At 37.4% G+C, this 16,474-nt stretch overlaps 1 protein-coding gene and 1 pseudogene across 2 annotated transcripts in view; one reads left to right on the forward strand and one right to left on the reverse strand.

The window, feature by feature from the left end:
• The window catches only part of LOC146932695 (organic cation/carnitine transporter 3 pseudogene), a 56,410-nt pseudogene that overhangs the window by 16,171 nt on the left and 23,765 nt on the right, over nucleotides 1–16,474 (reverse strand). The gene's annotated exons all lie outside the window — the stretch shown is intronic.
• On the forward strand, nucleotides 1,330–5,879 carry LOC146932698 (uncharacterized). Its single transcript, XM_085704425.1, has 2 exons — nucleotides 1,330–3,299; nucleotides 5,675–5,879. The coding sequence occupies exon 1, from the start codon at nucleotides 2,280–2,282 to the stop codon at nucleotides 3,291–3,293; it is 1,014 nt and encodes a 337-aa protein (XP_085560551.1). The 5' UTR covers nucleotides 1,330–2,279; the 3' UTR covers nucleotides 3,294–3,299; nucleotides 5,675–5,879.

A 16,474-nucleotide genomic window follows, 5' to 3' on the forward strand; every position in this document is an offset into this window, starting at 1 on the left:
TTGCATCTAACGTGTTTTAGGATGAGTTTTGTAAGATTATGAGAATTAGGGTTTGAGTGAGAATTGATGATTATGTGATGAATTCTTGTTAAATTCATGTTCTTTTACGTTGCTATAACTATATGTTTAACTGTAGTTTATAATTTGTGATAAATCTTTGTGAAACTGTATTCTCTTATGTTGTTGCAAGTGTAACTCTGATCGATTTGTAGTCTAATTCATTACTGCCTATTTTCTTCGAAGTTTTGTTGAATTTGTTTTAACTACCTTTGACTAAACTCATATATAAAAAAAAAAAAAGAAATTGAAATATAGTATTGTGGGATAGATTCACGTGAATTCTTATGAATGAGAAAGTGTACTGTAATGATATTGATTACCTTTTATAATTAAACTAAACATGAGTGATCCACTAATCTTGGAAACTATTGTTATTCTTAATTAGTTTTTGATTTTATTTGTCTTGAAAATAGAGATATTGATAATATATTATTAGTAACTAGTATTGCACCAAATTATATCCAGGTGCGGCAACCTTATACTCTTAGATATAAGCAATCGAATTGTCTCAGTTTTATACTTTGAATTTGTTTTTGTTTTTGTTTTATATTCTGTGTATGCTTTACCTTATATTTATTTTGCTAGTTCTTTTTGGGACTTAAGAATGCGTACATCCTTATCACTAACCTAGTAGCCTAGAATATAATTATATGTATATACACTACTCTGCTAGTGCTACACGGCTTATTCACTCCTTCTCACACTATAATGTTCTTTTATTATTATTGTTATCTATGGACATGATTCTTCTATTTATTATCAAGGTGTTAATTAATTCATTCTTGGGATTCATGTAATTAATTGATGAATCATTTGACTAACTGTAATTTGTGAATTATTTGACTACGTGAAATTGACATGTAATAAAATTGATGTGATAATTGAAGATGATTATATAGTGATGTTGTTATAAATATATTAAGTGAATATTTGTGATGTTTTAAGTTAATGTGATTCATTCATCGATGATAATATGTTGTGAACTGTTCATATGTTGTCTATGTTGCTGTTGGATCTTAGTGAAGTTGTATAAGTCGGTCTAAGTTGTAAGGATTTGAGAAGTTGTCCATAATAATGGAATTATAAGAGATGTTCATGAAGTTGTCTAAGTTGTACGAAAGTTATGTCGTTGCATTAATAGTTGCGATGTTGCATAGTCAGCGATGAGGGCTTAATGCCTGACAGGTCCTTTATGACCTTAGCGATGGGGGTTTAATGCACGACAGGTCCAAATATGACCTTAGCGAAGGGGGCTTAATACCCTGGTGGTACCACATGCGTAATGAAGTTGTCTAAGTTGTTGTCGAAGTTGTCTAAGTTGTTGTTAAAGTTGTCTAAGTTGTTGTTGAAGTTGTAGTTGCATTGTAGAGTCGTCATAACTTATATTTAATGATGATTTGATGATGATATTTGATGATGATGATGTCTGTTTATGATTGATGATGATAATAATATGATACTAAATGATTATTAATGCTGATGTTTATGATGTCTTAAGTTGTTAGATATATAATGATACTTGATTATGATTTAATGATGATTTTTGCTTATGAATTAGAGATGATAATTGTTTACGAACTAATGATGATATTTGATGATTATAATTGATAAATGTTTAATCTATTTTATGTTGTTAAATGCATTTCAATGAATTATATGCTTAATTTATTGACTGTGAAATCTCACCCCTTCTGCTTGAAAATGTTGCCCTTCGTATGGGTAACTTGCAGGTAACCAGGACTAGCTGTGTTCGTGAGTAGACTCCTCACATTGTGTCTAAGTGCTCTGATACGTAATGGGATGGGAACCTGCTTTTACTTCTATTCCTTACGTGTCCTTGATGAACCTTTTTATGATTAAGTATTGAATTAAAATGATGAGATTTTCTAATAAGGCCTGCGTGCCAAGACTTTGATTTTAGATTATAGATTTTGACGTTGAATTTCGAAAGATAATCATTATTATCTATTTTGTGGTTTTAAGAAGTATGTGACATTCCGTTTGTGATTTAAATACTCTGATTTATGATGAAATTTTCAAGTTGGGAAAACGGGGTGTTACAATTGGTATCAGAGCAGGTCGGTCCGTCCGGCCAAGTAGAGAGTCGAGTTGTGTCTTTTAGCAGTTAGAATACCATTATTATGTTATTTTAATTGTTGTGTGTTGCGCAGAGTAGAGACCTGGAGGCTGCAAACCTAATCTGTTATAAGAGGACTAGAATGGCTGGAAGAAATGATACTGCGATTGCTGCTGCTTTGGAAGCTGTAGCCCAAGCTGTGGGACAACATCCAAATGCTGGTGCTGGTGTTAATGCTGATGTGAGAATGTTGGAGACCTTTCTGAGGAATCATCCTCCTACTTTCAAAGGAAGGTACGACCCTGATGGAGCACAGACGTGGCTCAAGGAGGTTGAAAGAGTTTTCAGAGTTATGCAATGTACTGATGATCAGAAGGTGCGTTTTGGTACGCACATACTGGCCGAGGAAGCTGATGACTGGTGGGTGAGCGTTCAACCTACCCTAGAGCAGAATGATGCGGTTATTACTTGGGCTGTGTTTAGGGAAGAGTTCCTAAACAGATATTTTCCTGAAGATGTTCGCGGAAGGAAAGAGATCGAGTTCCTTGAGCTGAAGCAAGGAAACATGTCGGTGACAGAGTATGCAGCGAAGTTTGTGGAGCTGGCTCAGTTCTATCCACACTATACTGGAGACAATGCTGATTTTTCTAAGTGTATCAAGTTTGAGAGTGGTTTGCGTGCTGATATCAAGCGAGCCATTGGTTACCAACAAATCCGTGACTTTTCTGCTTTGGTGAGCAGATGTAGAATCTATGAAGATGATTCAAAGGCTCATTATAAGATTGTGAATGAGAGGAAGAGTAAGCATCAACAAGATCGTGGGAAGCCTTATAGTGCTCCAGCTGATAAGAGCAAGCAAAGGATGAATAATGAGGGAATGCCTAAGAAGAATGAGACTCATGCTGGGATTGTTTGTTTCAAATGTGGAGAAAAAGGTCACAAGAGTAATGCTTGTGGTGCTGATGAGGTGAAAGGATGCTTCCGTTGTGGCGTCAAGGGGCATACAATTTCAGATTGCAAGCACGACGACATTATTTGTTTCAATTGCGGTGGAAAGGGGCACATTTCTGCTAAGTGCACTGAACCAAAGAAGGCCCCGACCAGGGGTAAGGTGTTTGCTTTGGCTGGTACTCAGACTGATAATGAGAATCGTTGATCTGAGGTAAATTTTCGAGGACGAAAATTCTATAAGTTGGGGAGAGTTGTAACGCCCGTCTTAATTTTTTAATTGATTTAGCGAAGTTTTAAATATATTTATAAATATATGCTTATATGATTTATGATTTAAGTGATTTACATGATTGATGTGTGTGAACTATATGATTCATGAAGTTGAGTGATTTATATGATTTATAAATGAATTATGAGGAGTATATGATTTTGTGAAGTTGTTACGTTGGGTGACTTATTTTGTTATTAAATAAAATAAGATATGAAAAATAAAATAAATTACTAACAAGTGGGCTGTGTTGTGAGGTGAGTAAGTTTAGTGGTGAGAAGAGTAATACAAGTATTATAAATAGAGGATTAGGTTGAGAGAATAAGTTTTACAACGTACGTGAAACGCTTTTGGGAGAAAAGGGAGAAAAGTCAGAAAAAGAGAAGAACAAAAAGGGGCTGTCGATTTCTGCAATAAACAGGTAAGGGTGGGACTATCTTTCACTAATATTAAGTCTGTAGATCATTAGATTGCATCTAACGTGTTTTAGGATGAGTTTTGTAAGATTATGAGAATTAGGGTTTGAGTGAGAATTGATGATTATGTGATGAATTCTTGTTAAATTCATGTTCTTTTACGTTGCTATAACTATATGTTTAACTGTAGTTTATAATTTGTGATAAATCTTTGTGAAACTGTATTCTCTTATGTTGCTGTAAGTGTAACTCTGATCGATTTGTAGTCTAATTCATTACTGCCTATTTTCTTCGAAGTTTTGTTGAATTTGTTTTAACTACCTTTGACTAAACTCATATATAAAAAAAAAGAAATTGAAATATAGTATTGTGGGATAGATTCACGTGAATTCTTATGAATGAGAAAGTGTACTGTAATGATATTGATTACCTTTTATAATTAAACTAAACATGAGTGATCCACTAATCTTGGAAACTATTGTTATTCTTAATTAGTTTTTGATTTTATTTGTCTTGAAAATAGAGATATTGATAATATATTATTAGTAACTAGTATTGCACCAAATTATATCCAGGTGCGGCAACCTTATACTCTTAGATATAAGCAATCGAATTGTCTCAGTTTTATACTTTGAATTTGTTTTTGTTTTTGTTTTATATTCTGTGTATGCTTTACCTTATATTTATTTTGCTAGTTCTTTTTGGGACTTAAGAATGCATACATCCTTATCACTAACCTAGTAGCCTAGAATATAATTATATGTATATACACTACTCTGCTAGTGCTACACGGCTTATTCACTCCTTCTCACACTATAATGTTCTTTTATTATTATTGTTATCTATGGACATGATTCTTCTATTTATTATCAAGGTGTTAATTAATTCATTCTTGGGATTCATGTATTTAATTGATGAATCATTTGACTAACTGTAATTTGTGAATTATTTGACTACGTGAAATTGACATGTAATAAAATTGATGTGATAATTGAAGATGATTATATAGTGATGTTGTTATAAATATATTAAGTGAATATTTGTGATGTTTTAAGTTAATGTGATTCATTCATCGATGATAATATGTTGTGAACTGTTCATATGTTGTCTATGTTGCTGTTGGATCTTAGTGAAGTTGTATAAGTCGGTCTAAGTTGTAAAGATTTGAGAAGTTGTCCATAATAATGGAATTATAAGAGATGTTCATGAAGTTGTCTAAGTTGTACGAAAGTTATGTCGTTGCATTTAGAGTTGCGATGTTGCATAGTCAGCGATGAGGGCTTAATGCCTGACAGGTCCTTTATGACCTTAGCGATGGGGGCTTAATGCCTGACAGGTCCTTTATGACCTTAGCGATGGGGGTTTAATGCACGACAGGTCCAAATATGACCTTAGCGAAGGGGGCTTAATACCCTGGTGGTACCACATGCGTAATGAAGTTGTCTAAGTTGTTGTCGAAGTTGTCTAAGTTGTTGTTGAAGTTGTCTAAGTTGTTGTTAAAGTTGTCTAAGTTGTTGTTGAAGTTGTAGTTGCATTGTAGAGTCGTCATAACTTATATTTAATGATGATTTGATGATGATATTTGATGATGATGATGTATGTTTATGATTGATGATGATAATAATATGATACTAAATGATTATTAATGCTGATGTTTATGATGTCTTAAGTTGTTAGATATATAATGATACTTGATTATGATTTAATGATGATTTTTGCTTATGAATTAGAGATGATAATTGTTTACGAACTAATGATGATATTTGATGATTATAATTGATAAATGTTTAATCTATTTTATGTTGTTAAATGCATTTCAATGAATTATATGCTTAATTTATTGACTGTGAAATCTCACCCCTTCTGCTTGAAAATGTTGCCCTTCGTATGGGTAACTTGCAGGTAACCAGGACTAGCTGTGTTCGTGAGTAGACTCCTCACATTGTGTCTAAGTGCTCTGATACGTAATGGGATGGGAACCTGCTTTTACTTCTATTCCTTACGTGTCCTTGATGAACCTTTTTATGATTAAGTATTGAATTAAAATGATGAGATTTTCTAATAAGGCCTGCGTGCCAAGACTTTGATTTTAGATTATAGATTTTGACGTTGAATCATTATTATCTATTTTGTGGTTTTAAGAAGTATGTGACATTCCGTTTGTGATTTAAATACTCTGATTTATGATGAAATTTTCAAGTTGGGAAAACGGGGTGTTACAGCAGTAGTTAGAGTAGAAGCCTGTGTCAGAGAAATTAAACTTCTGCCATATGGGTTTCGAGAATTTGCACTCCCGAAAGCAGTGCATGAGAGATTCTTCCTCTTCCCCACATCTACCACAAATTGCAGACGCATCTATATTTCTATGATGAAGCACAGAAAGTGTTGGAACCGCATTGTAAATGGACAGCCAAAGCAAAAATTTGAACTTCTCCGGAACCTTTAATTTCCAAATCCAAGACCACAAATTACTCGGATTAATTATGTTCCCTGAATCCATGGAGGAGAGAAGCCAAGAATAGCCACTTTTTGTAGAGTAAACATCGTTCTTGTTATGACTCCAAATGTGGGCATCATCAACGGTTGAGTTAAAATTTGCTTGAAAAGTATTAACGGTATCGGTTACTGATTGAGGGAGTGTTGTGTAGAGGGATTGAGTGCGTTGTCCATTGAAGCTTATCACATCTCTAACCGTGGGGTGAATATCATGAATGTCAATAACAGGAACCAAAGAGCCAATGAGACCATGGTGACACCAAATGCTGAACCAAAAGGAGGAGGAACCCGAGCCAGGCCGCCAAGAATAGCCATGTTTGAAAATCTCTTTGGCACGAATGATAGCTGCCCAAGATGGTGAACTGTTGCTGGTAGCTTTCGCTTGAAGGACGTTAGGCCCTGTTGAATATTTTGCAGAAAGAAGCTTCACCCATAACTTGTTTGTGGACTGAACCATATCCCACACTAGCTTTCCGAGAAGAAAACTGTTAGCGTTTCGAGGGGTTCTAATACCCGATCCCTCATAGCGCTTTGGGATAGTTATTTTCTTCCAACTTACCAAATGAACACCCTTGTTACTAGAACCATGCAAAATAAAGTTGCGAGTTGTTTGATCAATGGAATCACAAATGTTTTGCGGCAACCAATTTATTTGCATGTAGTAGGAAGGGATGGAAGATAACACAGAAGTAGCTAGAGCCAGTCTACCTGTTTTGTTAAGAAGACGGTTCTTCCAAGAAGCCAGCCTAGTTTGCATTTTTTCGATGATGAAGTTGAAATCACTTCTTTTGGGGCGGCCTTTAAGCATGGGAAAGCCTAGGTACTTCCCAAGAGAAGTTGTGCTGCGGATGCCAGATATAGATGTGAGATTGTTGATCTTCGCTTGTGGAGTCCCTGATGAATAGTAAGCCTAGTCGAGCTTGAAAGCAACATAGCCCTTCTTCTTCTTTGATTTCCTCATGAAGTGAATAATTTCCTGCAAAACAATTGAATTATCAGAAGTTCCCCTACCAGGCAGAAAACTGCTTTGGTAGGGGCCAATAAGATTATTGAGAATAGGCCTGAGACGGTGCACAAGAACTTTTGTGATAATCTTGTAAATAATGTTGCAGAGGCTAATGGGTCTAAAATCTTTATAAGTGGTGAGGGAATCAATTTTAGGAATGAGTGCAATGAGAGTGCTTGAAATCTCCAGATCAAAGTAACTTGTGTGGAAGGAAGAGTGTACCATTTGGAAAATGTCATCTCCTACTATATGCCAATACTGTTTGAAGAAAATACAATGGAAGCCGTCTGGGCCTGGGGCTTTGTAAGGTTTCATCGAGTTAAGGGCATTAAACACTTCATTTTTGGTGATAGGTTTGGTGAGAGAGAGTTTGTCAATGTCATCAATGGTGGGAAGAGCGCCTTCATGGAAGACGTTGCTGGTGGGGGGTTGATGACCTTCAAAAAAAAATTTGAAGTATTTTTGAGCTTCTTCTTGGAGGATGGAGCTATCGGAGGTCCATATACCATTAGGGAGCTGAAGCCGATGAATTCTATTTCTCTTCCTTCTTATGATGGTTTGGGCATGAAAAATTGAGCTATTTTTGTCGCCAAATTTAACCCATTGCTCTTTAGATTTTTGATACCAAAGCATTTCTTCTTGGAAGAGAATATGGTTGTATTCTTGTTGCAATTCTTTTTCAAGGAGGGTGTGGCGATAAGAATCAACTCTTTCCAGATAGCTTTGAACGCCTTTAATTCTATTTTCAACATGTTTTTTCCTTTTGAAAATATTGCCAAAGACTTCATGATTGAAAATGATGGAATTCTCTTGAATTGTAGCTAAAGCCGCAGTAATGTTGTTGTTTTGAGGAATCCAGGAATTTTTAACCAAATCCGCATAATCATTGTGATCAATCCAAGCTGCTTCAAAACGGAAAGGCCTAGGCCCTCTGGCTAAAGGGAGGCCACCAAAGCGGAGGAGGAGAGGGTTATGATCGGAGTGGAGTCTGCAAAGAACCTCAACAAAGGCTTCAGGGAAGGCAACACGCCAATCAACACTTGCTATGCTTCTGTCGAGTTTTTTTGGAAAGAATGTGAATGTCGTTGTTGTTACGATGCCAAGTGAAGTGACCACCCGTAGTTGTAAGGTCAAGAAGGTTGCAATTGTTCATGAAGTTAGAGAAAAGAGCAGCTCTACTATGCTGAAAAATACCGCCTGTTTGGTCACTAGGGAGAAGGGTTTCATTAAAGTCACCTATGTTATTCTAGCACGTTAGACTTACGATGTTCCAAACGATGTTCCAACATAGGACACAGATAGACAGATGTTGTATATGATGTTTAGAACATTAAGCTAACAAATACAAACATAATAAAGCAAATAATGGACAAGAAATAAAAGAGACACGGAGAATTGTTAACCCAGTTCGGTGCAACGTCACCTACATCTGGGGGCTACCAAGCCAGGAAAGAAATCCACTAGTGCAGTCCGTATTCAAAAGCTCTCAGCAAACCACGTTTGCACTTAAGACCTAGGACCTACCCCAACTAGACTTCAACCTAGGAACTCCTAGATTTGAGATCCCATCTCACTCCCTTACAACAGATCACAATCCCCTGTGATTCCCAAATTACAGACTCAATTCAAATGAGGTTACCCTCGAAAAACAACAACTTGCAACCTTGCTTAAAAGCTTAGATGCAGTCCACAATCTACCTAGCTCCTTGCTTAAAAGCTTCGGAGTAGTGCACATTATTACAACTCAAAGCACAGTCCTAAACATGTATCAAGATGATACACGAAAGGCTCACAATATGTATGACTCAAAACCTAAACAAAAACTCTATTTGTTGCACAATGTCTTGAATGAATATCTTCAGGTCTTGCAGCCTTTTATATACTGAAGCAAGGCGTGTCATTCCTTCAATCATGCTTCAGATCGGATCAGTGACTTCTTTATTAAGCAATGGACGGATATAGAAACTCCTATAAAATAGGCTTTATTAAAAGTCACATAAAAAATACTTTCCTAAGTCATTTCATCAATTCCTTAAGAAATCACATATGTTCTGATCTCTTCATAATAGCACACAGTTCATACCAACACATGCTGGTGTGGATTCCTTCAATCAAGCAAGCGTGTGCGTAAACATAGGTCAGGCCCAGAACGTACAGAACAACTCTTGATGTTGGAACATTGTGTTCCACATCTGAAGTGAATATTTGTTTTAGGCAAAAGTGAAGCCAACATACAAATATCCAACAATCTCCCCCTTTGGCAAATTTTTGGCTAAAACAAATTCAGCCCACACCTGTTAAAAACAGAGAGATAGCACACGCAACCTTTCCTTCAATCTTCACAAATAAAATCTTCCTTGAAGAAAGGTTCACATTCTCAGACTTCTAAAAGATACCAAAATATAGTTCTTCAGTCTTCACACATGATCTTCAGGACTAGAAGAATTATATTACAGGTCTTAGATACTGCTTCCATACACAACAATTAACATATGGAAATGAGCAGACTAGAAGGTATCAGAGAGAATATCAGAGTTATGCAGCAAAGGACGTATAAGGAAAAATAAATTCCTGTACATCCTAACAGACAGTCAACTGTCACAACACACTACTTAGAGAAATAGGAATATAGTACTCAGTAGCTCAAATCATCAGGATGTTCCAACATCCACAGGAACATTCAGGGGCACAGAGGCTTACTCCCCCTCAAGGAGTACAAACAGATATTCTTTACTCCCCCTGAATATATGCACAATTTTTTTTTATATACAAACTAACAGAAATATCAAAAAAACCAAAATCACCAGAAAGCCGGAACCGGATGTCTCAACATCCTCAAGCACATAGTCAGGTAACATACAGCAAGGACATACCTACTCCCCCTTTTTAGCCATAAAATATGCCAAATTGAGATGAGATAAAAGCATAAATTACAGCTAAAAGTACCTGACATTTTGAACAGTGGTTGCTATTCCTCATGGATGCAAACACCCAGCTTGCTTCGTAGTTTCTCAAATTGCTTGATATCTAAGGCTTCAGCCAGTTGTTCTTCAGTTGTTACATGCTCCAGAGTTACAATTTTGTCTTCAACAAGATCCCTAATGAAGTGATGCCGGATGTCAATGTGCTTTGTTCTGCTATGTTGTATAGGATTTTTGGAAATGTTGATAGCACTTAGATTGTCACAGTACAATGTTAGAACATTTTGTTGAACATCATACTCTTCCAGCATTTGCTTCATCCAGACTAACTGAGAGCAGCTACTACCTGCAGCAATATATTCTGCCTCTGCGGTTGATAGAGACACTGAATTTTGTTTCTTGCTGAACCAAGACACCAAATTGTTTCCAAGGAAGAAACAGCCTCCTGAAGTACTTTTTCTGACATCTGCACTACCTGCCCAATCTGCATCATAATAGCCAATCAACCTGCAACTTCCACAGTGAGAATAGAGAATCCCATAGTTTGTGGTGCCGTTTATGTACTTCAGAATCCTTTTAACTTGAACAAGATGACTCATTTTAGGATCTGCTTGATATCTAGCACAAACCCCTACAGCAAAGGTTATGTCAGGTCTGCTTGCTGTAAGATATAGGAGACTTCCAATCATGCTTATGTACAGGCTTTGATCAACAGCTACACCATTTTCATCTTTAGATAGCTTTACATGAGTGGCTGCTGGTGTTCTTTTATGACTGGTTTTGTCCAGACCAACCCTTGTCACAAAATTCCTAGAATACTTGTTTTGACGGATACAGATGGTGTTCGTTATTTGCAAACCCAGAAAATAGATCACTATTCCTTCCAGCCTCTTCTTAGTCCCAGATTGTATTTGATAAATCAAATGTGGAAACATTTGATTCGACATTCCACCAAGCACAATATTATCAAGGTAGGTAAGGATAACCAGAAATCTTTCACGTTCTTTTGTTTTAGACCAGGTTTTGTCTGCATCACTTTTCTTGTACTCTTGAATGTTACAGGATTTTGAGAATCTTTTAAGCCAAGGTCTGGAAGCTTGCTCAAGGTACGGACAAGCTTTCTTGTACATAAGGACAGAAAGACATGAGTCATCATAAACTCTGTGTTCTTCTACACAGACATCTTTTTGAAGATACCCATCATTATCCTTTAGAATAAGAGTTACACATACCAGAAGACAGATGAATTTAAACTCAACTATAGAGTCAAGGATTTCAACAATTTTGAACTTTTCTTCTAAAGCAGGACCTTGTATTGCTAGTTTGGCCTTGTTCCCTGTCACATCATCAGAACTGATATTGGAAATAGATTTGGTTTCAATAGTATTTTTAGTATCTGGCATAGACACCAAATCTCCGCCCATACAACCTCCACCTTCAGTATCTTCAACTTGAGTAGTGGCAGATATCTTATGATGTTCAATCATTACTCGCAACATCTCAATTTGTTCCTCATACTCTGAGTCCCATTTGTAATAGTTGTCTCTAGATCTGACCCCTTTCATTATGGTTTCTCCTTCTTTGTTCACAACTCTGCATCCAGTCTTCCTGAAGGTAACTTCTAGATCCTGATCACACAACTGGCTTATGCTAATTAGGTTTGAGTGGAGTCCTTCGACCAGAAACACATTAGTCAACTTAGGTAACTTGCTCATCTTAAGGCTTCCTATTCCTATAACTCTGGCTTTAAAGTTATCAGCAAAGGTAACAGGGCCAACATCAACCTGTCTCAAGTTTTAAAAGTAATTGTATTCACCAGTCATATGTCTAGAACAACCACTATCAAAGAACCAACCCTTCTCATCAGATGTTGCTGGGGATGTATGAATCATCAGACCCACACATTTAGATTTCCTTTCTTTATATGTTTCACTCTCTACAGATCTGGATTGATACAGTTCAGGTGTCTTGCACAGATTGAAACACAACAGAGTTTTATGTCCTTGTAAGTTGCTAGGAGGACATTTCCAGGTGGAAAACTCTTTTTCAGGCTTAGTTAGGAGAGGTCTTGACGGATGTTCTAACATTTTGCCAGGGTTATCCACTGTGCTGGAAGAAGTTACAAAGTTTAACTTTTCAGCTGGGTTCACACTTTTATCTATCTCATGCTGATATAGAGACTGGACATAGTTACTAATCTTATGTTCATTTGTCAAGGGTTCATGAGTATGTTCTATGTCATTAGGTTCTTCTATTGTTTGACCATCTAACAACCTAGTAAAAACATCAGTTCCAACACTCATCATTGTAACTTGTTGTGAGGCATTGTTAGGATGAGATTTGACAGATATTACCTTATGATTAAGATCAGCAATTTTGCTAGAATGATTAGTTCTTTTATACTGGAGCTGGTTGATAATCTCATCATGCCATGCTAGGAGCTTAGACATGTCTGTATCATCATAGTCAGGTATCACAATTTCCTTACCAGAAAGGTCTTTATCAGAAGAATTATACAGGGGTATCACTCTTCCAGTCAAGGCAGTGACAATTTTGGCAGCATCTCCTTCACCATATCCATCTTCATCATCAGACCAAGAAACCAACATCCCTTTCTTTTGTTTCTTGAGCAAGGTTGCACATTCAGTTCTAATGTGACCATAACCTCCACATTCAAAGCATTGCACTCCTTTGTATTGAACATTTTTGTCATTATTTCTATCATACCTTGGATTGCTTTGTTGCTTGTCAATGTTGAATCGGATGTTTTGCCCACTGCCTCTGATTCTGCTATTGACTTGTTTCAAAATTCTGTTGAACTGTCTACCCAGCATAGCCATATCATCTGCGATTTTGTCATCTTCTGTATCTTCATACCACTCATCATCATCAGCTGCATTTGCTGTAAGAGCAATACCTTTACCTTTCTTCTCACCTTTGTTGTCAACAACAAGCTCATAGTTCTGTAAAGAGCTTATGAGTTCTTCCACTTGCATACTGGAGACATCCTGAGATTCTTCAATAGCTATCACCTTCATATTGAATTTCTTTGGAAGGGATCTGAGAATCTTTCTCACCAATTTTTCATCTGACAACTTTTCACCAAGAGAATCAAATGAATTTGCAATGTCTAAGACATTCATGTAGTAGTCTTGGATGGTCTCATCCTCCTGCATTTTCAGATTCTCAAATTTGGTTGTTAAGAGCTGAATTCTTGAGCTCTTTACTTTTGAGGTTCCTTCATGTGCTGTCTTGAGGATGTCCCAAGCATCTTTGGCAACATCACACTTTTTGATGAGTCTGAACATATTTTTGTCTACCCCATTGAAGAGAGCATTCAACGCCTTTGAATTTGCGAGTGACAGTTCATCTTCAGGAGCAGTCCACTCCTCTTCTGGTTTCAGGACAGTTGTTTTGTTTCCATCTTTATCAAGGACAACTGGATGTTCCCAACCTCTTAACACTGCTTTCCAGGTTTTGCTGTCTATGGACTTAAGATATGCACACATACGTGATTTCCAGTAGTCATAATTGGTTCCATCTAACAGAGGTGGTCTGTTAATGAATCCTCCTTCTTTCTCCATATTGCCAGAATAGATCTCCTCTGGATCTCACCCAAATACAGGCAGGGTGCCTGCTCTGATGCCAATTGTTATTCTGGCATGTTAGACTTACGATGTTCCAAACGATGTTCCAACACAGGACACAGATACACAGATGTTGTATATGATGTTTAGAACATTAAGCTAACAAATACAAACATAATAAAGCAAATAATGGACAAGAAAGAAAAGAGACACATAGAATTGTTAACCCAGTTCGGTGCAACGTCACCTACATCTGGGGGCTACCAAGCCAGGAAGGAAATCCACTAGTGCAGTCCGTATTCAAAAGCTCTCAGCAAACCATGTTTGCACTTAAGACCTAGGACCTACCCCAACTAGACTTCAAACTAGGAACTCCTAGATTTGAGATCCCATCTCACTCCCTTACAACAGATCACAATCCCCTGTGATTCCCAAATTACAGACTCAATTCAAATGAGGTTACCCTCGAAAAACAACAACTTGCAACCTTGCTTAAAAGCTTAGATGCAGTCCACAATCTACCTAGCTCCTTGCTTAAAAGCTTCGAAGTAGTGCACAGTATTACAACTCAAAGCACAGTCCTAAACATGTATCAAGATGATACACGAAAGGCTCACAATATGTATGACTCAAAACCTAAACAAAAACTCTATTTGTTGCACAATGTCTTGAATGAATATCTTCAGGTCTTGCAGCCTTTTATATACTGAAGCAAGGCGTGTCATTCCTTCAATCATGCTTCAGATCGGATCAGTGACTTCTTCATTAAGCAATGGATGGATATAGAAACTCCTATAAAATAGGCTTTATTAAAAGCCACATAAAAATACTTTCCTAAGTCATTTCATCAATTCCTTAAGAAATCACATATGTTCTGATCTCTTCATAATTGCACACGGTTCATACCAACACATGCTGGTGTGGATTCCTTCAATCAAGCAAGCGCGTGCGTAAACATAGGTCAGGCCCAGAACGTACAGAACAACTCTTGATGTTGGAACATTGTGTTCCACATCTGAAGTGAATATTTGTTTTAGGCAAAAGTGAAGCCAACATACAAATATCCAACAACCTATGAGCATCCAAGGGACATCAATTGTTTGGCCAATGTTCGTGAGGTAGTTCCAAAGGTTGGGACGTTAGGCATGGTTGGGGCTAGCATAAATGCAGGTGTAGGAAGTAGTAACATTACCACGACTAATTTTAATGGTTATGGAGAATTGGTTGAAGTCAAGGACGGTGGCTGTGGTGTTACTAGCAGAATGTTGAAAAAGCCAAATTCCTCCAGAATGACTGTTAGCTTCAATAATATGAACATGAGTGTATCCCATGTTGGACCAAAAAACAGATAGTTTAGAAAAAGGAACATGTGTTTCAAGAATAGCCATAAAAGTTGGTTGATGCTTTCTTATCAAATCTTTCAAATGTCTTCTTGCATTGTTACTGAGAGCTCCTCTGATGTTCCAAGAGAGGAATGAAGTATCGAAAAGAGCTTCCATAACAACGGAAAGATTGATAGGCCGAGACTGGGAGGTGCTAAGTTACCGTATCCTCCTCAAGGAGGTCATGTTTGTCTGCGTTATTCTTCATGTGATCATCACTAGGGTTTTGCATGGCTTGGGTGGTATCATAACTTGCAACAAGGTTACTGGTTGGTGATATGTTATGATTGGTACTGTTAGTTTCAGGCTGGTGATTGGTGATAATTTGCATGTTGGGAATCGGTTCAGATGTTTGGTTGGTTTCCATATGTTTCTCATGGCTATTGGGTGGGCTTATGGAATGTTTTGTGAAGTGAATTCCCATATGAGTATCTGCTATTTGTGGTTTCTTGCCAGGCTTGGTTATACGTAATGGGCCAGTGGGAGAAAGGTAAACGGTGGGGTCAAAGTGAAGGTCATGATGATTGTCATCACTGCGCCGTCTTTTGGTTTAATGGGTACTGGAGTAAGCTCGTGCAATAGTTGTTGTTTTGGGGCATGGGGGAATTTTGTTGCTTTGTGGACCATGCTTAGCTTTTTGTGAGGAATTTGATAACACACTAAATCGGTTGTTTTTGTTTGTACCGGTTTTTGCTGAAGTTAAGGCTGGATTTATTGGCATTTTCTTTTTCCTGGTAACCAATAACCATTCACCATGAAGATCCTTATTTCCCTCATTAGTGCTAATTACTTTTCCATTATCAAGTGACAAAATAATAGGAGGAGTAATTGTGTTGTTACCGTTTTGGGAGTCCAGCATTGAATGCATATGATTGTGCTGATCAGACCTATGAGAATCCTGTTGGTTGCTGGCGTGGTTGCAGGTTGGGGCAGCGATGGCTGACTGGCGGCGGCTGCTGTGGTGCAATTTCGTCCTATATGTCCATAACATCCACAATTGGTACAAATCAGATGCAGACCTTCATATTGGACCTTATACCAATGGCCATTGACCCATATTTTTCCTACAACTGGGACAGTGAGATCAATTTCGACGCAGACTCTTGCGAACTTTCCTCTTTCCACTTTCAGTGTGTTTGTGTCGACTTTTATTGGCCGACCGATCGCAGAGGCCATAGCTAATAGGAAGCTCTCGTCGTAGTAAACAAGATTCAAACCTGGAAATCGAACCCATACCACCGTACGATCAACTTTAGCATCCGGTGAAGCGAATTCTGGTGACCAATGCGAAACTGCAAGATAATGATAAA

This window comes from Medicago sativa, chromosome 4, assembly GCF_051527215.1.
Source record: "Medicago sativa cultivar Bolivia chromosome 4, Bolivia_mono, whole genome shotgun sequence".
Lineage (NCBI taxonomy): Eukaryota > Viridiplantae > Streptophyta > Magnoliopsida > Fabales > Fabaceae > Medicago > Medicago sativa.

Excerpts from the sequence above, each read along its gene's own strand:
- LOC146932698 (XM_085704425.1), top strand. The coding sequence starts at position 2,280 with ATGGCTGGAAGAAATGATACTGCGATTGCTGCTGCTTTGGAAGCTGTA.